Below are 27,579 nucleotides of genomic sequence, written 5' to 3' on the forward strand. Positions count from 1 at the left end.
GTAGAAACTAACCAACCCATCCAAGATCCTGACAAGCACTAAATCCTCCTTCTGGAACCGCCTGACAGAATCAATGCTCTACAATACTCTACAAATCCCTCCCTATTCTCAAAGGTGATGGGTGAGTGAGAAGCTTTCATTCTCTCATTAGTTTGTCTTGTAGAAAGGCAGCTTGAGAAAGGTGGGAAACAGGGCACAGGCAGACAGAGAGGAGACAAAAAGGGGCGGGTTAACGCAGCTCCTTACACATGTTCTGGAATGCGGATGGTGACTTCCCTCCAAAGAAGACACACTTCAGTGACATCTCCCTTCTTCTACCTGGAAATGAACACTCCCTCCTTTATGCCCGCTTTGTGCTCCCCATGAATTTAACAAGGATCAATGAACATCGAACTTAATTACTCAAATATTACCTTCACCTAAAGATGTCTCCTTTCTGGGGAGGGAGATTATTAGAGTAACGCTGACTCATTAAGTCAATAGTTTAATGGGTTCTCTATGTACTACTATGTAGTAGGCAATTTGAAACTACATTTGATAAAACAGACTATATCTGTCTGTCTGTCTGCCTATCTACTTATACTTATATAGATATAGGTATTTGTTTTTTGGGGACAGTGTTTCTCTGTATAGCCCCATCTGTCCTGAAACTAATCGATCTATAGATCAGACTGGCCTTGAACTCAGAGATCCACCTACCTCTGCCTCAGGAGTGCCAGGTTTAAAGTCATGTACCTGACTGATAGATGTATATTTTAAACTTTTTGAAGCTTACACTTTAGAGACAAGGTGCCAATGATGTTATATGTTGCATTGATGGTAATGGTGGCTTTGAGGTTTAGAGTTTTACATTAACTTGAATTGTAAAAGAAAAGCTTTATCCAGAACAAAACACAGGAAAAAGAAGACAGATACTTTAGGAGAGATTTTCCAGGGACCGAGGAGATGCATACAATATACAAAGACTGTGGAGGCATGGGTGTTGTGGTCCATGAAGAGCAGGGAGCCATGATAGCCACACACAGAACACACGAGATCAGAGCAATAATAAGGAATCAAATGTCATAAGAAATTATAATGACATTGACTTCTACTTGGGGGAAGAACAGAGATGAAGCAGGTTTAAGTACTGGAATTATGTGACAAAAATTTCAACTTTATGACTATGGCCGAGAGTGGACAGCAGAGAAACATGGATAGAACTGGGAGTTAGGCGATTATGTGAAATGCTGGTCGTTTAGATCAGATAGCAGCCAAACAGGTGGCAGATGAAGTAAGATTTCAGTTTGAAAATGGCTTGGGTAGAGTTTGTGATATTAGAAAGGAGGTGTGCAACCAAGAGAGAAGGGGGGAAAGCGACCCTGTCCTTTTGGCTTGGGCCATGCCCACAGGAAGAAAAGATTCTGAGGAGAGATTAGTACTGGTGGCCATCCAAAGATAACTAAAATGAACCGAATGTTTGTGTTCTCCCAAAAGTCAATGTATTGGCAGTTGGAGACAGAGCCCGTGGGATGTAACTAGCTTATGAGGGCGAAGGTTTGGGAAGAGGGTTCATGCCCTAGCAAAATGATAGATAGGAGGGTACATATTCTTTCCACCTCTGCAACAAGAGATTCTCTGAGAAGACAACCACCTGTCAGGAAGAGTTCAGGAAGTGTGCTTTTGCCACATCCTAGATTCAGTAGCACCGCGGCTTTGGACTTTATCTCTGGGAGTGTGAGCCATACGTGTTCATTGTTTGAGCCAAGTCGTCAAGCAGCCTGAACGAAGGCAAGAACTGCCCTTTGCAATCACAGCTGACCTTGAGTCATTTCGAAGGGTGGAGGAGGCATAAATGGAAGCTCAATAAAGAACAGGAGGTGAGAATCTGGAGGCGGCAGTATAGGCCTTGAGGGTTCCGTTTAAAGGGAGGGAGAAAAGGAATAAATACCTTCTCCTGATGTAGTAGGATTACCTACCAAGTCAAAACGTGGTTCCCGCAATGTTTGCAGAGGTTAGTGGAGTAGTTTCACAGAATGCAGCTGTTACCAGCTGTTCTCATCACCACCAACATCCCCATCATAAGCAATTAATTAATCACAAATTTCTAACTTCTCCGGCTATTTCATAAATCAAAATAAGGGGCCTTATGCCCTGGAGAGCCGGTTCAATGAGAAGTAGTAATGTAAAACGTGTCAGGAAGGTCAAGGAAGGGGGCAGGCTTGGGTTGGAGACAGAAGTCTCTTACCAAACTCTCCTGCCCCAGTTCCTGATTTTCTTTTCTCACCAGGGAGGATGATCCTTCCCCCTCCCACTCCTTCCTCCTTTGCCTTTGCGCCCCCTACTTCTTCTTCAGCAGCGGTTCTTTCTCAGTGCAGGGCTCTTTGGAAGCTCGGCCCATGCCAGCCCCCTCTTCGCCTGCCTCTTTGTGCAAGGCAAGAGGACGAGAACGCAAACTCCAACAGGGCAGGGGCGGGCGTTCTGACCGTGTGCGAGTCAACTCCGGGCCGGGACAGAGGTGCCGGCCGCGCACCGGGTGCGGGTGCAGAGCTAGAGCGTGGCCCGCAGCCCTCAGGGCGTGGGCGAGCCGGCCGCGTGTGCCTCGCTGTTTGACGCGGGCACCAGCCAATCAGGGCGTGCGGCCAGGCTGCCACGTGACAGGCGAGGCGGCCCTTTTCCCAGCGCGGCCAGAGGGAGGAGAGGAGCGGAGCCAGCCCTGAGCCTGGGAGCGCAGCGGCCACGGAGGAGGCGGCGGCAGGCGGGAGCGGCAGCGGCGGCGTAGGCTCGGGGCCAGCCCAGCGCGCATCCCCGGCACCCTGCGCTGCGGAGAGCTCGGAGGAGCGCGGGAGCCGCGACACGGGAGTGGACAAAGCAATATGGCAGGGATCTTAGCCTGGTTCTGGAACGAGAGGTTTTGGCTTCCGCACAATGTCACCTGGGCAGACCTGAAGAACACGGATGAAGCCACCTTCCCTCAGGCGGAGGACCTTTACCTCGCCTTCCCCCTGGCCTTCTGCATCTTCATGGTGCGGCTCATCTTTGAGAGGTAAGAAGGGCCGGAGCGCCTGCTCTCCTGCACACACGCACACGCGAGCACACTCGCCAGCTCCGTGGCGCACGCCCCCGCGCTCGGGCTCACACCTCCCAACCTTTGTGTTCACCGTGGGGTCCCCGATCCCTCGACCGGGCTGGCCTCTGGGGAGCTAAAGAGGGTCCGACTCGCCCGTGAATGTCCTCCCGGGCGCCGCGAAGGGGCCGCGGAGAGCTGGGTCGCCGCCTGCGCTCCTCCTTCCCCGGCTTCCTCCTCACAGAGAGGGCCGGCAAACAAAGGTGAGCGGTGGCTGGCCGCGAGGAACCGCTGCGAGGGGGCTCGGCCGACTCCAGCGGAGTAGCACTCGGCGCTTCTTGGCAGGGCTTCTCCTCCGAGGCTAGCCGCCACCCACTTGACATCCTGGAACGATGGTCCCCAGCGCGGCCCGGAGGGAGGAGGAGCGCACACACTTCCAGCTCTTCCACTCCCGCACGCACGCGGGAGACGGGGCCGCGCTGCAGAAGAATTTGTCCGGACCTTTGGGGCTTTTGCTTGCTCTCTGACTTCCATCCCTGACACCGTTTTTAGGCCCTCAGTTCTAGGAAACGGGTGACGAAAGCACTCTGGATCGTTAGTGGTTTCTTTAAGAGGGCAGAACAGAACCGGTGCCCATCATACAAAATGGTCATTTGAAATCAGTAGTAGGACTCCGTGACTAATCATAGGCTTCTTGCTGGTATCGGAAGACTCTTGAAACGTTGAAAGAATTGTCACAAAATATTTGGTATGAGTCCTCAATTTGGTTAGGTCTCGCGATTGTAGCCACATACAAACTTAGGTTACTCTCACTGAGTCAGTCTTAAGTCACAAAACTAGATTTTTGCCTGCTGTTTATTCAACACGCACTCGTGAAACAAAACCGGCACCGCACACTTCTTTCTTTTAACTGAAAAAAAAAAAAAAAAGATCGCTGCCCTCTTTCCCCCTCCCACCTCCATTCATCAGTGAAGACTGAATTTCTTAGATCACAGATACCCATTTCCACTCCAACCTCCCTGCCCTGCCTCCTGCTCACCTTGGCTGTTTCTCAGGCTGCTGCTGTTATCTTGTTTACTCTTGATCCGCCTAAAACCATTCTTGAGGATGTCAGAATGTATCTTTTGTGTCTTTGTTGCTCGAAATAGTGTCAAAGCTTCCTGGGAACAAAAAAAGTATGATTTGTTTTAAGGAAGGTGCCGAGCTACAATCGTCTTGCACAAAGGACAGCCCTCCTGTTTGAAAACGACTGGAATCCAGTGCCCATATGCCATTGATCTTATCCAGCGCTGAAACTCGCTCTGAAAAAGCGGGTGCCTTTGAAGGCTGCAACTGTTTGCTTGGGGAAGGCTAACCTTGCCATCTCTGCAGAGACAAGGGCTTCTCACATCGTGGCTGGGTGACACCCCATGAAATCTGTCTGCATTTGGGTAGCTACTTGAAAGGAGATCTTGAGTTGTATATCTTGGAGCACAAACTGCATGGCAGCTGATGAACCATATGTGAACGCTACATTTTCCCAGCATTCTTTTGCATTCTGATTCTGGGCTCTTCAGTAGGCTGGGAAAATATTAAAGATGAAAAATAGCTTCGTTTGTACTTGGCTTTCTTTGTCTTAACACACACACACACACACAAGTGATGTAATATCTGAAGACTGAAGGTTCAGTTTTCTTTCTGCAGAAATATTTTTCTTATAATCTTATAACTTGATTTAAGAGTTTATACTCAAGAGTCAGCGGTCTTCAACTACCAATTGTGATCTCTCTCTCTCTCTCTCTCTCTCTCTCTGTGTGTGTGTGTGTGTGTGTGTGTGTGTGTGTAGGGAGAGAGAGAGAGAGGGAGAGAGGGAAGGAGCTTTTTCAAGGCCATTGATATGAGTAGCAGACCTCTAATGGGTTGACGATTAATACTTACGATTAATGTTCAGAGTAAGGACACACTGTCACACCTGTACGGTGGGGTGCTGGTGACTTGTGGAGGGGAACTACTTTGCTCCTTCCTCCTAGAGTGCTGACAGCTGTGTCTGACTACTCAGACTCTGCTCTCTCAAAGTCGGAGAGCAATTACACACGGAGTTAGAGGGTCTGCAGTTTTACGTTTTGATCAGACCCCAAGTGTCCATTCTGCTATTCAGCCTGTGGGACTCATCTCATCAGTGTCCACCAAGGGCCTGAGTCAGTGTAATTGAGCCGGCCCGCATTGTTGTCAGAGGTACAGCTCACGCTAGGCACCGTTTCGATCTGCACAGGAAGCTTTTTCTTTGCACTGTTCTGGAATGGCTAACATTGATGAAGCCCGTTGTAATAGAGACGAATCTTCCAAGAGTCGATGCATTGGCTGTCCTTCATTTCAAGCGTGAGAATGTATCAGGAGACCCATGATTATCCAAGATCTCATTCTTCTTTTGAAGTCAGTCATGCTTTTTCAGAAACAAAATTGACCAACTTGAGTGCGTTCTCTTTAGTCTTGACATTTCTCCCTGCACAGAAAAGCACTAATGAGTTGACTAAGTTGGGTCTTGTCAATTGAACAACTCCATTTTTTTGTTCTTCCTGCCACTGTTGGGGTGTGACAGAGGAGGCACTAGTGGCCAGTGTAATTTTACAGCAGCATATGGAGAACAGCTTGGTAGCCCAGCATGGCTGATGAAATAGAGCAGTCTAGAGTCACTGACTTGAGTCTGTGAAATGCCCAGATCTCTGGCTTTTAGTAACAGCCTTGTATTCCTCTTTGCTTTGTGGAGAAATGGAAGGAGCAAGTGTACATAGTACCCAATTAGCAGAGTAAAACTCTTTCCCCTTACTAGACCTGGATAGAGGTGGGCGGTCCTTGGGCTTCCCACAGGTCAGGGAACCCTGATTGCTCTTCGAGCTGATAAGGGAGGGGGACTTGATCGGGGGAGGGGGAGGGAAATGGGAGGCGGTGGCGGGGAGGAGGCAGAAATCCTTAAATAAATTAATTAATTTAAAAAAAAGCTCTCTAAAGCAACCCCCCCCAAAAAACCCAAACAAAACAAAACAAAAAAGTAGCATGTCTTAGGATGAAAATTGTGCCGTCTCCCGTTATGTTATGTTGGTGACTTAATGATAGAAACAATACTTTATAATGTAGAATTATCATTGGTTCCATTTCTTGATTTAATGCTTGTTTAGGCTCTGCAGTCTGTCTCTGGGAATTGTAACAAACACCTTTAAGCCCAGCACTTGGAAGGCAGAGGCAGGAGGATCTCTGTGAGTTTTAGGCCAGCCTGGTCTACAAATCGAGTTTCAGGACAGCTAGGACTACACAGAGAAACTCTTGTCTCAGGAAAACAACAACAACAATGAAGTGTTTTGCTATGGTATTCATAAATAACAGAATTAGTTGTGCCCTGTTAGGAAATAAAACTTAAGAAAGGCGACTTTACAGCATTTTAGTTGGATTGGGGCTTCTATCTGTTTATTTCTCAAAAGGAAATGGCTGTTGTAGTTCGAGGATGCTTTCTTGGTACTTACGGCATGAAAATCTTATTTTTATTATTTCCACATGAACTGACAAAAGGTGCATTTGCGGGGCAAGACATAGTGCAATGTGCAATGAGAATTACGTCACATGAGTAGACATACGTCATCTGAGAAATTCTTCTCTTTTTCCCCTCATGTGAATATTTACTCTTGTGAGATTTAAAGCAGGGAACACTATACCGCTTGACACAATTGCCTTCCTATGGAATAGATCTTAAAAGACTTCCCTCCGAACTTGGCCCACCTTGACCTCTGTCTCTTTTCTCCTGTACCTTAAAGCCTCTGGCAACTACCATTGTACTCTCTGCTTATGTGAGAGTGATTGTTTTAGGTTGGGAGATATGTGTGTGTGTGTGCGCGCACACACACACACACACATGCACATATGTATTATGTATGCATTTGCTAATTATTTTCTAAAGCCCTGGCTTATTTCACTTCATCTATGCAAATGAGCGGCATTCTTTTCTTGAAGGTCAGAGAGTGTTCCCTTTTGTATGTGGAACTCATTTCTCTACCCACTTGTTGATGAGTGAGCTGCGTGGATTTGGCTGTTACCAATCACGATGCAACAATTGTGGCTGTGGTAATGCTGCTAGCTCTTTTTGTTTGTTTGTTTGTTTTTCGTTTTTTGAGACAGGGTTTCTCTGTAGCTTTGGAGCCTGTCCTGGAAATAGCTCTTGTAGAACAGGCTGGCCTCGAACTCACAAAGATCTGCCTTCCTCTGCCTCCCGAGTGCTGGGGTTAAAGGCATGCACCATCACTGCCCGGCTATGCTGCTAGCTCTTTACTGAGTTTTCTGGCTATAGAAAGGATGGAGTAGGTAGTAGCTATGTGGTAGGCCCTTACCTAGCAACCATAGGTGTCAAGGTTGCTTTTCCTTCCAAATCTCTGATTCTTGTCAATCTCCTGTATGAATATTGTTAATTATTATCTCACGAGATTCTGAGGAAGCTAACCATCATCTTTTGGTAAGCAGAAATAAGCCTTCTCCGAGTAAAGGTGTTTTTGTTTTTGTTGTTTCCATAAAAATGTTCCAGGCAATCATTTTGCTTCTTTTTAAAAAGTATCTTTCATTTGTGTTTTGAGACAAAAGAATCATTTGGGGTGTTATCACTTGTATTGCAAAACGTTACAATATTCCTGCCTAACCCAAAAGGACGATTCTACAGAGAAAACAACTGTTTGATTTCTTCAGCCGTCTTTCTCTTGGAATCCAGAGTTGAGCTGACATCTGATGGCGTGAGAAAGCAGTAGTAGCTCAACGGGGTTGGCTCTCAGTGCCACACCACATGAAGAGTGCCATCCCCTCAGGAGCTGACACCAGGCCAGCAGTGCTCAGCCCCAGAGTGACTCTCTCTTCCCCCATCAGGGAACAGTAGCCTTAGATCTGTCGAAGGCAGGGTCTCGCTAGCCCGCCTTTGCTTATAGCTTATCTCCTGTCTCTGCCTTGTGAGGGATGCAGAAGAGGAAATAAAGGAGTGGATGATGTGTTGGGGGCTGGGAGGAGCGAGTGGAGGACTACCTTGAAAAAGTGCAAGAAGGGATTAAGCGCAGCACTGCAGGATGTTGCTACAATGTACTCTTTAGTGAAAAGGCAGGTGTCCTTAGACACAGTTCAGAAGAGTGAAGTGAAACTCAGTGTTATGTGTGAGACTCTAAAAATGTGCCTTACGTAGCTTATTAGATAAAGGTGTTATTGAGATGAAAACTGTGGCCATAGAGAGCTATAAGAGGCAAGAGTTGGGCTTGCGCACAAATGGTTCTTCTTGAGGGTGTTTCACCCGGGTTGGGAAAAGATGTTACCATGGGCGTTTTGAGGGTAGACAAGTGAAATGGACAGTGTTATTTGATGAACTTTTCATTCAGCAAAATAAAAGATTTGTATTATGATGTGTAATAATTTGGCTATTTTAACAGGTTGACTTGGGGTGAAAGGCATGCTTCTTTTACATTCTTAATGAACACTGCCGTAGGGTAGGGGAAGTTGGTGAGAAACTTTAACACTGTCACCAGTGACTTGATGACGTTCTGTGTTATGATACACTAACGCCCTGACTGCATTGAGGACATTTCTGCGAGACTCTCTGGTCCCCAAGCGGAGGGAGAGCTGGGTAGCTTTCTCAGGGTTGCTAGCTTCTAGGGTGTTTCAGAAGTACTTGTCTGTGCGGAGAAGGGCAGCTAAAGGGACATGGGATTCAGGTGAATTCTTCCTCGCTGTTACCAGGCATTGCTGTGTCTTCCGTAAGCCTCCTCACTAAGCCTCGTTGACGAGCCCTGGGCCAGAGTGCTCGCTGGATGGTGGAAGTGTTAAGTTCACATTTCTCTCCCATTGCCAGACAAAACCCAATTTTCCTAAAGTAACTGCTCATTAATTTCTTGTAAAGTAAAACCTCTCAAAAATTTATATTATTCTTCCCCCTTCCATCGTCTATTGCTCACTTCTTAAATACTTTGGAGTGTTATTGGGGTCACAGATTTGATAGCACTGTTGTGTCGGTCACCTTCTGTCTTTTCTCCTTGTTGTCTAAAGTTAAGTACGCAACCCTCTTCTAGCACCCCTGCTCACCTCAATAATTTTTATTCTATAGCTACCTTCTCCTTTAAAATGACGTCATGCTAGGGATAGTGGTATACACCTGTAATCCCAGCATTTAAGAAGCAGTGCTAGGGGATCAGGAGCTCGAGGCTAGTCTGGGCTACATAAAGAGACCCTGTCTCAAAGCCCAAAACCAAACAGCGATTCATTAATGTTATCCTAAGTCATGCTTTCCTGATATGAAGTCTTTATTAACTGTGTCAGCCATTAATCTATAGCATGATTGAGCAGAGGGGGTGGTTTTCACAGTGTGTTGAGGGTGTGTCTCCTTTGAGATGCGGCAGGTGATTGGAGGCCTAGGTTGCAAGGGAGAAGCTGCGACTTGCCTCCTCATTTATTCTACTTGATGTTTGACTATGATAACGATGACCATTTTTTTTTTTTACATTTTGAAAATAGTAGTACCAAGTAACATTGATTCTCTAATGAGTTTGTTACTGTATGGATTTACTTCACGTAACCATCTTCCAAGACCACATGAACTGGATGCTAATTTTTTTTAACCCAATTTTACAGTTGTAAGTAAGGATTGAGAGTTAGGGAAATACAGCTAACTTTATGCAACTTAAGAAAAAAAAGACAGTGTGAGTTTCTTGATTTAATAAATTCAGTGGTCTCATCGAAAACCAATAGTATGAAATCACACACATGTGCACACGTACACACAAGTACATACATGGTTTTATGTGTGCACGTTTTTACCATTTGTTAAATATACATTTGAACACTTCATCTGCAATGAAGCCCGTTTCGAATATCTTCGCTCATTACGTCGTTCTACACTGCAGCTGGATCAATTCTGCTGAGTTCGGTGGCTCTCTCTAGTTCTTACAGGTTCAGCTATTGGTTTCTGTTCCTCTTGCTTTCAGAAAGGCATGTTTTCTAGAAGTAGCATGTCTAGAAGTCCCAAGGAATAACAACTTCAGTGTTCTTGATAGATGCAAGTTGCAGGACATTGTCTAGAGAGACAATGATCCTTGGAAGTCCTTGGCAGGGTGGAGAAGTCGTAGGAGACTTGAAGATGTTTTTCTGTTGGGATATGAACTGCGCATGCCTCCTCAGACTTTACTCGTTTCAAACATTGATCACTTGGTCACATTTTGCTTTTTCTGAAGTCATTCATGTTTTCTTATCGGGACAAAGAGATACGGTGTTCTATTTATTTAATTTTGGCAGAGAAGTGGCAATCCTCCCCCTCCAGTTCCTCCTCTCGCTCTCCCTCCTCCTCGTCCTCTGAATGTTCTTATCTTGGCCTGCTTATCTGGTCATGCTTATACTCTTGTACATCTTTCTGCATCCTGCATTCCCACGAACATTTGTTAAGAGGCCCCCGAGTCTCCCCAGCAGAGGGATGCCACCAGGAGGAGGCAGTACACACTTGACTCTGGGGTAGGGCAGGAGAATCAGGGTTGGGACAAGGGCAGAGCCAAGAGAAGACATGGCATTTCTGTGAAGGGGCATTTAGAGACAGCAGCTAAATTAATTTATTATAATTCTAAACCTTCGATAGAAAAGTACTAAAGGGCGGTGGAGATGGCTCCACTGTTAGGAGCAGGTGCTTCTCTGGCAGAGGACCTAAGTTTGATTACTATACCATCTCTCTTGTCAGGGCCTCAGAGCAGCCTGTGACCTCTGCCCAAGGGGCTCCATTGCCTCTGGCCTCCACAGGCACCTGCACTCACTTCTACATACATAGTTAAAAGTCATAAAAATTAATCTTAAAAAAATGATATAAATTAACCCATAAAAAATACACACCCAAGGCACATGATAAGACCTTGTCTCCAATAGGATGTTTTCATCACCACCTAAGGCTGTCATGTTAGTAATTTGGTTTCAACGTGTGACCCTGGAGAAGGGAGCCACAAACATTCAGTAAAAGGAGCAGTAAAAGGAAACTTTATACTTCAAAAGTGATTATGATTGGACCTTTTATGTTAAATGTGTTTTGCTGCAATAAAAGAAAAAAAATAGAAAATTCAGTGACTTAAGAAAGAGTTGCTCACTAGAAATAAGTCTTCAGTGTTCTAGGCCTGGCATCTTTATGAGTGGAACAAACATTCCAGTGCTTTTGCTGTCAGTGCCCGCAAGGATGGCTAAGTTGTTTAAAACGCATAATTATCTTCAGGTCAATGATCAGCCATCTTCTTTCTGGAATTATCTGGCGAGGGTGGTTGGAAGGGAGGGGCAATCATTGAGATCCAGAGGACACCAGAGCTTATTGGGTTTTTGTGGAAGACACTTGCTCTAAAGACCTTGCCTCAAGTTTGTTTGTTTATTTATTTATTTAGCAACAGAGTCTCACTATGTATCTCTGGGTGTCCCAGAACTCACAACGTAGGTCAGGCTAGCCTTGAACTCACAGAGATCTGCCTGCCTCTGCCTCCCAAGTGCTGGGATTAAAGACGTTCACTACCAAGCCTAGCAAATCAGTTTGTTAATCAGTATGACAGAGAGGAAGTTCAAGGCTCTGGAAAAGCACAGAGAGGGGGTAACGGCTTCTAGAACTCAGTGTGTGATTCCCTCAGAGGAGTGATGTGGGATTCCCCTATGTATGCTGTGAATACCATTGGTTAACGAATGAACTGCTTTAGGCCTATAGCAGAGCTATAGGGGAACAGAGCTAGGCAGGGAAAACTAAAGGGAATGCTGGGAGAAAGGATTGTGGAATCAGAGAGAAGCCTTGTAGCCCCACCAGAGACAGATACTGCAACTTTACCCAGTAAGCCAAAGTCACGTGGCAATACACAGTTTACTAGATATGGGTTAAATTAATGTGTAAGAGTTAGCCAGTAAGAAAGCTAGAGATAATGGGCCAAGCAGTGATTTAAATAATATAGTTTCTGTGTGATTATTTTGGGGCTGAGCAGCCAGGGACAAGCAGCCTCCCTTCAGGGACCTCAGGGCTCTAGGAGAACTCAGTGTGCAATTCCCCAGAGGGGGACCTCAGGATTCTAGAGAAACTCAGTGTGTGATTCCCCAGAGGGGAACCTCAGGCTTCTAGAGGAACTCAGTGTGCAATTCCCCAGAGGGGGACCTCAGGATTCTAGAGGAACTCAGTGTGCAATTCCCCAGAGGGGGACCTCAGGATTCTAGAGGAACTCAGTGTGTTAGCTCCGCAGAGAGGGAGTGTAGGGTTCTGGAAGAGCTCCTCCATGTGCGGTTCTCCAGTATCCCAGGATCATAGTAAATGTCCTCAGGTCAGGATCCATTTACAGCAGCCCGGGATAACAGGGTAGCATTCTCCTGAGCCACATGGCCTGGGCCACGGACGGCTCTGAGGGAGTTTTGGGAGGGATGAAGTCAGGTTGGACTCTCCTGCCTCTTCCCATCCGGTATCATGTGCAATTTGTAAGCAAGTGGGTAGGACATTTGAATATATGAACATCACTTTTTTTGAAAGCTGCATATTGTATGGATTGGGTGTGTCTACAGACACATATTACAGAGCAGTTGTTTTGAAAATTTATTATAATATTTAGTCATTGTACATAACTTACTTTGTCATCTATGAGAATATTTGGGGTATATTAAAGAGGAACTCCCCCCACCCCAGTGACTTTCAGAATGGATCTCTGTCAGAGTGCTAGTGTGTCTCAGACTTGGACTATGGGGTGTGGTGGAAATCACCAGGTTGGATTTTAGTTGCTAGAGGGACATTCCTTTACTAGGTGATCTCTTTTGCACAGTGACCTAGGACTGGCATTTGCTGGGACTTGCCATTGTCTGCATAAATGCCACATCTTATCTGTGAGGTGTTCAGATTACATGCTATTCCTGCTTCCCTGAAGCTGCCCGAAAGCATGGCTTCTTTATTTTCTTCTCTGCCTTTCCCTTCCTCCCTCTCCTCTCCCTCCTCCTTAGTGAAGACACCTTGGAGAAGGAAGTAGGGAGGGGTAGGAAAAGTCATCCAAAGTCTTATTTGGGACGATTAGGCCAGTAGCAGAGACAGTTGCCGACTAGTCTGAGTGGCTCTGCGGATCTGGTTTGAACAGATCACCATTTCAAAGCCGAATAAAGTGGCTTGTTTAATTAAGCAGAGTGGTTGTTTTGACACCATATCTTGAGTGTAGGGAAATAGCAAAAGAAACAGGCATTCACTCTGGCATTGTAGAAACTATAAGACTGATGGTTTTGTGTGTCGGGGGATATATCTTCAGGAGCATCAGCAGGCTTGATGGGGGTGGTGCCCTGGAACTGCTAAGTTTTGTTGTTTTCTGAACATAAGTAGAAATGTGGAGCCATAACTAGAACTAAGAGGAGCACAGATAGAGAGCAGAAACATGATTATACAACTTGGGTTTAAGCCTGGATACTCCTTGACCCACTATGTAGCAGTGAACCAAATTCCGTGGAATTCATTGTCCTCAACTGAAAAATAAGTGTGTGTGTGTGTGTGTGTGTGTGTGTGCGTGTGCGTGTGTGTGTGTGTGTGTGTGTGTAAAATATATTGAAAGGAGACCCAATTAAAAACTGACTCTAAAGCATTCATTGTATCTACTCTAACTGATATCATGGTCTGGGGCATGGAGAGAGGGTGCTACAGTGTGGGCTGTAAGACCCCGTTACATACTCGACCCTAGAACTGAAGGACTGACTTGTTTTGTTGAGCAAATATTTATAGAGTTAGAACTTGAAGCCGTGAGCCTGGTTAGGGAGGAGAATGCAGGCATTTTCCCCCTGCAGCTATTGTACACCAAGGACTGTTTGGTTACCCCAAATTGACAATGTTTTAAAGATGTGGCGGGCAACGATGAGCCACATCATCCCTGGATCCCTGGATCCTGTACCCCTGACTGGAATCCTTCGAGAAGTCTTTCTCTAGAGTGTTCTAAGGAAACTCTGTTTCTATCTGTAGAGGGAGGCTCAGCGCAGGGATCTGGGTCCTCTTCCCACCGCTGGTTGCATCCCCATACTTATTGCCCGCAGTCTCAAGGGGAATGGGTTGGGTTTGCAACCACTGGTAACGGCAAACATAAAAATTGGCATTCATATTGAATAAGGATCAGAACCTGATTCTGGCTCTGCCACTTATTAGCTACAAGCCTGGAAGCAAATTAACCTCCCTCCCCCCAATGTCTGCTTAAAAGGTAGGGGAGATTGAAATGAGATTCCCTGGCTTGCTGGAAGAAGGGCTGCTCTCCCTGCAGGTTTATTCTGCCCCCCACACATGTCTCCTCACAGTCACTTTCTGGGGTGCAGCGAGCTCTGCTCTTTAAAGGTCTCACTTTGTTGACCTTCCTGCGCATGGCGAACACACACAGACCCCCTTTCTGTACAGACCCACTCTTACCTACGCAAGGCTGTCGATACTCTCTTCTGAATTGTACGTTCCCAGTTCTCCTTCCTCTTCTTCCTTAGGTTGGTCCCCTGGGAAGATCCTGATTGTTCTAGCGGTAGCTGTCAGAAAGCACCCCTGGCAGTGTTGTGAACAATGGGTCTTGTCACGTAATCCAGTTGGTTGGGTTTGGGCTCTCATAATCCGGTAGCTTAGAGACACTTCTCTGACTAATGCCTCCCAGAAACAGGGGAGCAGTGCGACTGATACTGATTTCGTTCAGAAGCCGTAGTCTCCTGGATGACTCCTTTTTGGTGCTGGAGAAGAAAAGAAATAGGGCTGGAGAGATGGCTTTGCAGTTAAGAGTGTGTGCTGCTCTGGAAGAGAAAGGGAGTTCTGTTCCCAGAACCCAGGCTGGGTGGAACTCTAGCTCCAGGATATCTGATGCCTCCGTCTGGCCTCTCAGGTGCTATACTCATGTATACAAGCTACCACTCAGACACATGCACACAATTAAAACATTAAAAAAAGAAAGATTCATTCTAGTACCATTGATATCATACTAATAAAAAACACAAGCATTCAATATAGGTTGGAGATAATACATTTGCTTCTCTTCTTTTAGAGAAACATATGTGTACCCCACATTTACACTTGGTGTGTGTGTGTGTGAGAGAGAGAGAGAGAGAGAGAGAGAGGCCTCACCTCACTCTAAAGATGCAGGAAGGATTTGCACCTGCTCCCAGTCTGATGGAGGAAGGTCATTGGTTAATAAAGAAACTGCCTTGGCCCATTTGATAGGCCTGCCCTTGGGTGGGTGGAGTAGACAGAATAGAATGCTGGGAAGAAGGGAAGTGAGCCAGACGCCATGCCACTCCTCTCCGGAGCAGACACGGTGAAGCTCCAGCCCAAGATGGATGTATGCTAGAATCTTCCCTGATAAGACACCACTTCGTGGTGCTACCTGGATTACTAAATATGGGTTAGTTGAGATGTGAGAGTTAGCCAAGAAGATGCTAGAGCCAATGGGCCAGGCAGTGTTTAAAAGAATACAAATTAGTGTGTTGTTATTTCGGGGCATAAGCTAGCCAGGTGGCTGGGAGCCAGGCGACGGGAAGCGGCCCGAGGCTCCCTTCTACACCAGTCATGAGTACTTTTCTCAACTTGTCATAATTTAAATATAATTTGTAAATACCCGGCCATTGAACCAGTTCCGGCTCAAACTGGACCAACCACGTGTGCCATAAATGGCATGCGAGTCAGAAAGGGCGTGGCATGCGCCGCGAACGACACATGGCGGAAACGACATGCGCCGCGAATGACACATGCTGCAAACGGCACGCGTGCCAGAAATGACGCACGCGCAAAACAGCGTGCGTGTGATGCGCGCGTAATGCCACACGCGTAACGGCACGCATGACAGAAACAGCACACGTGTAGATGACACCCGTATAGACGACACCATGCGTAGATGACACATATGTAAGCGAAACCACACATGTAAGCGACACGCACACACTTGTTAGCGACACGCACACGCCTGTCAGGAAAGACGCGCGCAAGCGACGCGTGTGCCAGAAGTGACACATGTGTTGGAAAACGGAAGCGGCACGGTATGTGCCGCGAACAGCACGTGGCGGAAATGACACTTTCCTTCCCTTGGGCTCTTGCTGACACTTGGCTGGGATTCTTTCTAAATTCTCCTAAGGTTCTTTGGGTGCACAGTCGACCAGCCCTGAAGCCTCAGCCACCCTGGATTCTCCTCACGTGCGGTGATGAGTCTTTGAGTTGTGGTTTTAATTTGGATCCCGAGCTTCCTGATAAATAGAAGGTCCCAATCACTCATGGAACTGATGTGGGCTGTGAGAGGTCATCAATGATGCAGTTCTTAAACTCTGCCACATGCAGCTAAAGGGGCAGACAGAAGGCCGGGCGGTGGTGGCGCACGCCTTTAATCCCAGCACTCGGGAGGCAGAGGCAGGCGGATCTCTGTGAGTTCGAGACCAGCCTGGTCTACAAGAGCTAGTTCCAGGACAGGCTCCAAAACCACAGAGAAACCCTGTCTCGAAAAACCAAAAAATAAGCGGGGGGGGGGGGGGAGGGGGTGGCAGACAGAGGGTGCTTAAACACAAACACATTTGTGGCGTGTTGCCTTTTAAATGAGGAAGTGAGGCAGAGATGAAACCACAGTTTTTACAATGGCTGATCCAAAACTTGCCTTAGCCATAGTTCAGCAGAATCATGCCCCGTCTGCTTTGAAGGAAGTTGAAACTTACTCACTTAGAGCTAGTTTAGTCTCCTATGGGTCAGATAGTAGTAGAGGGTGAGGTGAAACGGGGATGGTGGCAGCTTGCCTGCAGCTGAGTCAGTGTAGTATTTGTAGACGTTATTAAAAAAAAAAATGGAACAATAAAGGGACCCAGCATTGTTAATAAACTCACCCAGTGAAGCCCATTCTAAAGACAAATATGTTGAAGTGATAAGGTCCCCTTCACGAGCTCAGTGCCCCACCACAGCCCTGCCATTCATTGTATGGGACACCCATTAACTGAAGGCCACACTCAGAGAGATAATGGCAGAGATGAAAGTTCTCGCTCTCTTTTGATGTACATATTCAGATGGTAGAGCCTAGAACCGCAGAGGGACGTTGGCACCCAGGTCCTGGCAGAGTTCGTGGACCTCCAGGCAGTGCTTGGAGAACTTGACTCCTGCCCTTCCTTATTCCTCACCCCCCACTAAGCACATGTGGAGCCCAGCCAGGGGCGGGGCATTTGCATGGTGAAAACAGCTGTACGGCCTCATCCTTTGGATACCCAGAGGGGTGGTAGAAACGAGACTCCTTGTTGACTGGGATGTATGTCCTTCCTGCCCTGTTTTCCAGCTGCCATGATTTGTGATATAAATATATTAAAATATATATTAATATATATTTTTAATGAGGGGTGTCAAAAGTGTGGGTTGTGGCTCTGGAGAACAGAACTTATACTTCAGGTGGCCAGAGCCAGTTCTCTGAATACTGGCTCCTTCCCACACGTTGACCCCGTGTCACCGAAACCATGTAACTTGACTCTTTTCTCTTGCTTTCACCCCGGTGTCTTCCATCTTTTTGTCGCCAAGCAGTTTGCTCCGCAGCCACACTCAGTGGTCTGCTTGTGACTTGCAAAGGGAGCGAGAGAGAGTGTGCAAAAATAGATACGCAGGTGGTGGCTGTCCACCAGCTGTCGTTGCTGAGGCAGGGGCAGGCCAGCAAGCACTTCGTGGCCCATATGTTCGGTGAGTCGGAGTCTGTTGAGCTTTACAGTGCATGACTCCCGCTTTTGTCGAGTGAGGTGCCTGTGTGTATTTGGGAAAAAAACGGACACCTGGAACGCACATGTCAACCAACTATGGCTTGGAGTTTAAGGAGAGCAGAGTGAGGGGGTTCCAGCCGTTCTGAGGTTGCCTCCCTCAGAGACGGACCTTAGCTGTACTTCCCTCGGTAGGAGCTGGGCTCTCTGTTGTCAGCCCTGGAGCCCCACCTCAGCTGTCCTCATCTGGCACGGTGTCAAACCACGTGAGACTGACTAGAGGGAAGCTAGTGCCAACAGCTGGGATTTGCCCCTTCCTTTTGACTGCCGGGTCCCACTTTCTTGCTATTCTAAATCTGAATCCCCCTCTTGCTTAAAATCGACCATGTCGTTAAGTGTGAAGTATGTGGAAGGCACAGAACCGGTTGTAACGGGCTCCCGTCTCCTCTCAGCCCTGTTTACTAGCTCTTCTGCTGAAACAATGATGAAGCGGGGCAGGCAATCCACTTAGCAGGTAGCGCAACTTCAGCTAACTTAAACATTAAAATTCTTTATATTTCAAAATGTAATAAATAACACGGAATAAATGTTTTCAGTATTTTTCAGATAACTTCATGCGTGCATTTTCTTTTCTGATTAAAAAAAGGGGAAATGCAGTTGGTTATTGTTTCCCGGAATTTTGAAATGACTGATTTTTGCGTGGCAAGCAGTTGCCTCCCTTTTCAGAGTCGAAGATGAGACAAAGGGGCGTGGCGCTGAGAGCAGAAATGAGCCCGGAACCCTTCTTCCCGTCAGTTCTCTTTCCACTGTTTTAGCTGGTGTCTGAACTTTCCCTCAGCAGGCAGGTAATCCAAGGGACTTTAAGTCTTTCATATTGTCTAAAGTGTTTCTAAATTGGATGCACTTGGTTGCGGGGAACTTGTAATTTGACCGGTTAGGCCGCTCCGAACGGGAAGTGCAAAGGCAGAGCATGTGCTGATGGTAACAGAGGCCTGCTTGCCTTTGCAGGTGGAGATAAGTACATTGTTTCTTGTCCTGAGGCCAGTGCCCTGCTTTGGAGAAAGTGAGACTGAGAGCAAGAAAGGAAGTGAGGAAGAGGACATTGATTTTGTTGATCTTCAGTGTGTGCCAAAGCTAATAAGGCATAGACAGAACTCTAGCTTGGGACCAAAATTGGTGGGACCCCTGGCTCTGCCAATCACAGTATACCCCAGTGGTGGATATTAGCGTTGATGCTGAAGCCCAGGTCTCGGATGTGCAGTCACCGCTAACTCAACAAACAGTTGTCTGCTGTTGTTTTGGTCTCTATGAGCAGGACACGTACAGAGATACGCTCAAAAGCATGCCTGACCGAGGACATCACTGAGTCACCACAGCAGGGCGCACCTACCATGGGTTTGACTAGTTAGACAGATCAAGAGGCAAGCTTTGTTAGCATCCTTTCTTGTAAGCTTCCTCTTGCTGGTATTGATCTAGTTTCCTAAGTTAAGGTGTGAAGATATGAGTTTTGTTGTTTTAGGCTTTATGATTTTACTCAAAAGCTGTTGGCTTCTACTGAAGGACAGAGTGGGCTCTGGTCCTGGCTACTCGTCAGTTCCGAGTCTTCTTGTCTGTTCTTTAGGAGGTGTGTGTGTGTGTTTCTCTGTATTTTGACCGGTTGTGCATTTCGGTAATGATCTTCATATCCAATTTTTTTCTTGTTATAGTGAAAACATTTTACAAGGTATTATTAATGAGATGTAAGCACGGTGTCTTCACAGCTATTTTTAGAAAAACAAAACAAATAAACATAAAATAAAAAAAGAAGCTAAATTAGGGGTGGTAGCCGAGGATTGTACACCGACATGCTGTGTGCTCACACAGTTCTTGATGTAAAGTCAGTTCCTCGGGGCCACCATAAACCTGGGACTACTGGCATTCTGAAAATGTTCTTTGAAACATTTTGTTTGAAAATAAAATGCTTAAGATTATACTGTTTTGCATTTAAGAATTATACTCCGCTTAACAACATTTTTTTTTCCGTTTTTCTTATTTGAGAAAAATTACCAGGCAGTTGTGGTATGTGCCTTTAATTCCAGCACTTGGAAGGCAGATACAGGGGGATCTCTGTGAGTTCAAGGCCAGCTTGGTCTACAGAATGAGTTCCAGGACAGCCGAGGTTACACCGAGAAACCCTGTCTCGAAAAACCAAAAGAAAAAGAAAAATAAAAGTTATCCATCTTGTCTTTGGCTATATTTTCAGTTAAAATGACAGCAAATGTTTATATTGATTAATAATGCTTCCATATATTAATATTTGAATGTTAACATTTGAAACATTTTTAATGTTTAAAATTCTAAAGCCTTTAAGCATTATAAAATATCTGTATCACTGATCTCATTGGGAAAGAAAACAAAACCAAGTTCTGATTTTCATTGTTTCCTCAGTTCTTGCCCTGGGTGTGACCAGCATTGGAAGTTAATATGACTATATCCTTCTAAAATCCTTTCCCTTCATTCACTTAGCTATAAGATATAAAATTTATTTAAAACATGAGTGTTATACTTTGAATTCTGCCATGGAACTTAGCCCATCTTCCCCAGTTTAGCCTCATGTCTTGAGTGTTTTCCAATGCTGGCGAGTGTAAGGACAATGGTATTCTTTTTAGTCTGATAGAGTATTTCATTGTGTGCCAGCTTCATGTTCGTTCAGATACTCTGTAAATGCTTTCAGAAACAATGTTAGAGCTTTATTATTATATATAGACTTGTGGGTTCTTAGGTGCCATCTCCAAACTAGCACACAGAGATAAAATTGCTGGGTCAGAGAATCTGAAAAGGTAAAATTGCTGTATAGCCAGAGCCTTTCAAGAAAACAGTGTACCAGTCTATGCTCCCTCTCAGCCCTCTATGGGGAACCCATTCCTCAGTGCCATCTGCCTTGCTGTGTTCGACGTAATTTTGATAAACTGCTGTAATCTGTAAGGAAAATGACCTCCCAGTCTTATTATGTCATTGTGCCTTTCTGCATAGGTAAACATTTGGTTCTTATGTTATGTATTAAGGATTTTAGACTTGCATGAAATTGTTCAAATATGGAGAAAAGCTAAAAGCTGATGTCAGAAACATTCATTTTTATACCTCTTACATTCAATGATTGTTAATATTTTTATCATTTCCCCATATAGTAGGCAAAGTAAATTGTAGCTATCATGAAACATTGCCCTTGCATCCTTGGGTATACATTTATCTCTGAAAATAAAGATATCCCAGGATGACGTATTAAAAGTAAATGTTTGAAGATGAGTTTTATATTGTAGAATACTCTTATTTTTCTTCAACTGGGGATGGATGGTAGCTTCAAAACTCTAGAAACCTTACTTACTGCTTATGGAGTTGGTAAAATTATTAGGAAAAAGAATAATGTGCTTTAAACTCAGCGGTGAAATTTTATGGCTGTGTAAAATGTAAGGCTAGAAGCGAGAATCTTTGATAAATGGCTGATAACATGCAATGTGTTTCTTGGTGTTTTATGGAAATGACGGCAAAGGGCTTGAACTAGGCAACCAGCGTTATAAGTAGCCACTGCATGATTGTTTGGACTCCCTATTCCTGTTAGCTAAGCAAACCTAAGACAAGAGGTTAGGACAACTTTTACTATATAGTATAGTGTTTGTTAATAAATGGTTGTAAGTGAGGCTGTGGGGTTCAGATTACACACCAAAACCAAGTTATATAATAATTATTATTATTTCTAGTTCTCAGATACAGAAAGAATGTGTAATATAATAGCTTGCTTAAGTCAATTATTGGACAGAAAAGGAAGCCATCGCAATGTGGTAATTTTGAACAAGAAATGACTCCCACAGGCTCATATATTTGAATGCTTGGTCCCCAGTTGGTGGAAGTGTCTGGGAAGCTTTAGGAGATGTGTCACTGAGAATAGGCTTTGAGGTATCAGATGACTCATGTCATGGCCAGTTAGATCTCTTCCTCTCTGCCTGGTGGTTTTGGATCAAAATGTGAGCTCTCAACTCTTCCTTTGCTCCAGCATCATGGACTCTAACCTTCTGAAAACCTTAAGTCAATTTAACCTTGGCTACAGTGTTTTATCATGGCCATAGACAAGTAACTAAGAGACATAGCTTCTACCCTATGAACTGCCACCTGCCCTGGAGCCTTCCTTCCTGTCCTGTGTCATCCCTGAGCCCGTTTATGTCCTCAGAAGGTCACTGTAGAAAGGAACAACACATGTGTATTACTTTTCTGGTTGTGACAAAGTCCCAGATAGGAGCAGTCTCAGAAGGATAGGTTTATTTTGGCTCACAGTTGAGGTTATGGTCCATCCCAGCAGTGAAGGAATAGCAGCAGGAGCTGGAGGTGGCTGGTCACATGGTATCCACAGCCAGGAAGCAAAGAGAGTAGCGTGCTAATTCTGAGTCCTCTTTCTCTCTCTTATTCAAGACTGGAAATCTCACCCCCATCCAATAAAATGTGTTACCTACATTTAGGGTGTCTGTCCACCTCCATGAATCCGGTCTGGATATTCCCTCAGACACTTGCCCAGATGTTTTTATCCAAGGTCGTTCTAGATCCTGTCAGTTAGTAGTCGATATTATCTGCCACAGCATGCATCTCATAAAAAAAGAGTGCTCATCAATAATTAGGAGGGTAGGCAGATGTTTGGCATGAAGCACCCTCCTCGGAGACAGCCTTAGAATGTTTTCTTATACATATTCAGGCATAGTTATCATTTTAAGATGTAACAAGAAACCATAGTAGATTAGGTGGGTTGAACAATTTTTATTTGTTTTTCATAGTACTGAGGCTGGGAATTCTGAGGTCAAAACCCTGGAAGTTCTGATGTGCAGTAAAAGCTCTTGTTTACACATGGCCATGTTCTTGCTAGTAGGGAGACAGAGAAGGAAAAAGAAAGGAAAGAGAGGGTGAGGAGAGAGAGGGGAGAGTGAGGCAGTCTCTTATACCTTATCTTTAAGACATTTTCACCAGTCCCACTGAAGAGAGTTCCTCTGTCATCTCTTAGCACCAGTGTCCCCACCTCCTGATATCATCACAATGAAAATTACTCTGGCTGAGCTGACAACTGCTTGTCATCTCTGTTTTCCTCAGTAGCTGGCCAGGCTTTAATTCCCTGTGGCTTAATCAATCACTTCTCAGCTTTCCAACTTCCAAAATTCAGGACGTCACTTGCCTGTTTCCGTCTTTTGCCTTTTTAGAGTTGTCTCTTTTTTTAATTCTTTATACTGATTGTACTCAGTGTATATAATAAAAATTCTCTCTTCTAGTATTGCTATCTATATTTCAAAATCCTTGACCCATGCTGAATTAATTTTAGTGCAAGAAAGGAGAACATTAATTTTAGTGTCAGAATTGAGGACTCTACATTTAGTTTCTTCTTCTAATTGGCTGGACAGTTGTCTTAACAATTTATTAAGTCATGTTTTCCCCTGTGGTTTGCAGTTCTGCTTCTATCATACTCTAAATCTCCACTGCTTTTTTATTTATTTTTTATTTTTTAACATATCAGATGGTATATCTTTTTGTCTGGTAATGATAATTTCTCTTAACCCCTTGAAGACAAAGTTTTCCAAACTCTCGAGTTAAACAACATGATAGCCCCCATTTAGTTAATCTTTTTACTCATTTTTACATTTCTTCAAATGGTAGTTACGAATAAAGTTTTATTTCTAATTAGTTTTAGATATACGAAATACTTATGCTTGTATGTATGCGTGTGTGTAATTGTAAACGGTTGACCTTCACTGCATCAGGACCACTGTATGTCACACTTCATCTAACTGAGGAAACTCTAGCTGGCATCGTCAGTGGGCTTTTCAGGCGGCGAGCATATGCCAAGAATGGACAGTAGTTGGACTTTGAACCTGTTAAAGGATTGGCTGTGGTTGAGTCTACAGAGGGTACATTGTTGGGTTATGTCAGTTCTGCATAGTTGGTGCTAATACCAGGACCAGTTCTCTTGGGGATAAATCTTCCCTTTCTAAATCTTCAAAAAAAAAATATAAAATAAAACATGAAATTGAAGACATACATACGGGAATCCATGCTTACTTGTTTCAGGGAAGAGTAGGATGGCTTGTTACAATAGGACATTCTAGAACATTCTGGGGCCTGCTTATGCTGTAGGAAGCGGCTTATTGCCAAGTTGACCCATGTGCTTGTTTCCTTCAAGTTTATTGGCCCAAGAATAATGTTATTTCTGAATCAACACACACGTTATCTTCTTGGGTCTTGATGAATGTGAAACTACACCTGTCCTGGCTTGTTTTATGTCAGCTTGGCACAAGCCGCAGTCATCCGAGAGGAGGGAGCCTAAACTGAGAAAATACCTCCGTAAGCTAGGACTCTAGGCAAGCCTGTGGGGTATTTTCTTAATTAGTTACTGGTGTGGGAGGGCCCAGCCCATTGTGGGTGGTGCCATGCTTGGCTGCTGGTCCTGGGTTCTGTAAGAAAACAAGCTGAGCAAGCCATAAGAATCAAACTAGAAAGCAGCACTCCTCTGTGGCCTCTGCTTCAGCGCCTGCTGCCAGATTCTTACCCTGCTTGAGCTCCTGTCCTGACTTCCTTGGGTGATGAACAGTGATATGGAAGTGTAAGCTAAATAAACTTTTCCTCCCCAGCTTGCTTTTTGGTCATGGTCTTTCATCACAGCGATAAAAACCCTAACTAAGACAGACCCAAGCCAGTTTTGACTTTAGAAATTATTTCCCCGTAGAAAAATGACACAGCTTAAGCTTAGGCTGAAGTTTTAAGTAGGTCTCAAGAAATTTTCACAAACACGGTTTAGAGACACCCTCCCCCCCCAGGTTATCTTAAATGGGGATGATTTTAGTCTGCCTCCCAGGGGTTCATGTGTTGGAATGTAGTCTTTGGTGTAGGTAATAGTTGTGGACACAAACTACGGCCATAGGAGGTGACTGCAGTTGTATCAGAGGAAAACTGCGATAATTGAATCTTGGTTTCATGAAAGGGAGAGAAAGGAAAAGAGACATACCATGTATCTACTCAGTCTCTGCCTGGTGGTGCCATCTGCTGCTTTGGGGCACTTCCATCAGCAGATACGGGCCCTTGACTTTGGACCAGAACTTTGAACCAAATTAAACCTGTTTTGCTTATAAGTTACCAAGCTCCAAGCATTTCACTATAGTAATAGTGGGAGTCTCAGAAAGCCAACAAATATGAATAATTTTATTGATAGAATTCATGATTGGAGTACAAGGGTAGAAATAAACCACAGCTTTCAAACTTGAATCATGTAATTAGGAGTAAAAACTTAAATGAGGTTGTAAGTGTGGACAGGAAGAATATTGAGTGATGATCGCCGTTAGGGTTCCGTGGGAAACAAAAACAGCTTGTGTTGGATTTGCCTTGACTTGAGATGATTTCAGACAAATGTCAGTTTCACATCCACCCACTGGATCTAAGCAGTCGGTTCTGGATTAAATGGACGGACTTGGACATCAGTGGCCTAGGGACCACCTACCAAGATTAGTGGGTAAAGCGGAGTAAAACCCCCTGAACTCTGGTGGGATTCGCTGCTGTACCCCCACTGTGGGACTCACCTACCTCTGGGTACCAGCTTTCTTAAAATGCACAGTGCGAGTTGTGCCTTTATCTCCTCAGACAGTGAGTCACACGGTGAGTGGTCTTCCTTCTGTTCTCATGTTGTACATAATTCATGCAAAAATATAATCTCAGCTGTGTCAACTTCAAAGGGAGGCAGCCAGGCATGGATTTGCTGGAAGGATTTGCTCAGAGACTGGTTCTGTCTCTCATTTTACAACTAGAGACTCTGTCTTTGATCATGGCAGTAGCAAGGAGCTGAACGCAACTTTTCAATTTCCAGCCTTATAAAGATTTCTGCTTCTTTTTTTTAAAATTTAAAGAAGATGAAGACTGAGAACATTTGACATAATCTCTGGTTTATCTTTGTAAGCTAATTTTTTTTTAAAGTAATGTGTGTGATGATTGAAATAGCTGCTAATATAATATCCACCACTTACCAAGTCTTTTGATGGTTTAATCTATGGTGAGTTTTGTCCTGGCCGAACAGAGAGTGGGATTGTGTCTGCTGCGTGAACAGCGTGTGCAGCATGAAGCGTCAGCAGGCAGAAGCAAAGGAAGGCAGTTATGGGTTACAAAGTGCCCAGCGTACCTAGAACACTCATAATGGCAGCAGTAGAGGTGGCGGTGTGAGTGGATATGCCCAGCATTTGTGGCAGGCGTGACATTTTTAGGAAGTTCTGTGGATTACCTCACCGAAGCTCTGTGACGTGCATCCTGCCTTTCCTTCTCACTGATGGATGTGGTGACTGCGTGGATAGAAGTACAGAGGTCCAGCTAAGGTCTTTTCATGAAGACCAAACAGGACACATGCTTGCTGTAAAGAGGGGCAGCCTATCTACGCCTACCTGCTCGCTGGCTGGCACACCTAGGACTGGGTGCTGGTACCACGTTCTCAAAATTTCCTCTTCTTCCTGTGCAAAATGAGAACGCCAGGGAATAATTCCTTCCAAGAGGCTTGGAGGCTTTTTTTTTTTTTTTAACTGGGCAAGCAGACTGGGTTTGGTGTTGGCATTGAACTTGAATCTTTCCTGGCTCAGAGGAGCACTTGGAGGTCTAACCCTTCCATGGTTGGGAGGCAGAATCAAAAATAATTCTGTGGCCATCTCATATGAGCACAAAGACCCTGGAGTCCTTTAACTGTGAGAGAGGAAGTTGGGACTGGTTTTCGTATTGATGAACATCTAGCACTTCCCAGCTATAGTGACCATCAAGAGTTGCCAGAAGGGACATTAGAACAGGGGCTACACCCATCTCAGGAATTCCGTATCCAGCAGGCTTGGATCAGGGCTGCATTCCTAACAAGTTCTCTTCTGGCCCAGGAATCAAATTTGAGACTGGCTCATCTAGAATATCCCTATATTCAAAATACTGCACAATACGTTTGGAGGTAAAAGGGAGGCCTGCCTTTTAGTTTAGGAGAACACTATGCTAAGTGCCACCTATTAACACCAAGAGGAATGTTGTACTCCTAGGAAGATGGTACCATACACTGTAACTGCAGAGGCTGATGTGAGACAAAGAATCTCACATCTACTGGAACTGAGGAACTCCTGCACAACAGCTGGATATGCCTAACTACCTATAAAAAGAGATTTATCTTTTTATGTATACAGGTGCTTTGTCTGCACATATGCAGGAGAGGCATCAGATTGTGAACCACTGTGTGGGTGTTGGAAACTGAACCCTGGACCTCTGGAAGAGGGACCGGTGCTCTTAACCACCGCACCACATCTCCAAACCCTTTCTAACTGCTTTTTGATGGTTGTGATGGTTAGTTTTTTGACACCTTAAAACAAGCTAGAGTCACTAGGGATGAGGGAACCTCAATGGAGAAAATGTTTCTATCAGATTGGCTTGTTGGCAGGGCTATGAGGGTGTTTTCTTCACCAGGGAGTAAAAGAGGAGGGCTCCACTCACTGTGGATGGTGCCATCCCTGAGTAGACGGTCCTGGGTTTTGTAAGAAAGCAGGGTGAACAAGCCGTGAAGAGCAAACCAATAAGCCAGTAAGCATCAATCCATGTTTTCTGCATCCATTCCTGCCTCCAGGTTCCTGTACTGCCTTGGCTTCCTACATGATAGATTATAAGCTGTAAGCTGAAGTAAGCCCTTCTTCCCCAAGGTGCTTTGGGTCAAGGTGTTTTACCACAGCAAGAGAATACAAGCTAGAACAATGGTATTAGAAGGGAGGGTTTATGAATTCATATTCAAGTCTGCAAGATGGCTGAGCAGGTAAGTGTTTGCCATGCAAGCCTCAAGGCTTTCCTTCCACCCCCAGATA

General features: G+C 45.0%; 1 protein-coding gene across 2 annotated transcripts in view; it reads left to right on the forward strand.

The window, feature by feature from the left end:
* The first annotated feature begins 2,682 nt into the window (after positions 1-2,682).
* Positions 2,683-27,579, forward strand: part of Cers6 (ceramide synthase 6) — a 240,580-nt gene continuing 215,683 nt past the window's right edge. For both annotated transcript variants that reach the window (XM_041631425.1, XM_041631426.1), the window contains exon 1: positions 2,683-3,025. In XM_041631425.1, coding sequence (XP_041487359.1) covers positions 2,856-3,025 — 170 coding nt within the window. In that variant the 5' untranslated portion in view covers positions 2,683-2,855. The remainder of the gene's footprint in view (positions 3,026-27,579) is intronic.

This window comes from Microtus oregoni, unplaced genomic scaffold (genome assembly GCF_018167655.1).
Source record: "Microtus oregoni isolate MIOR12 unplaced genomic scaffold, Mior012 000037F_ref0000500, whole genome shotgun sequence".
Lineage (NCBI taxonomy): Eukaryota > Metazoa > Chordata > Mammalia > Rodentia > Cricetidae > Microtus > Microtus oregoni.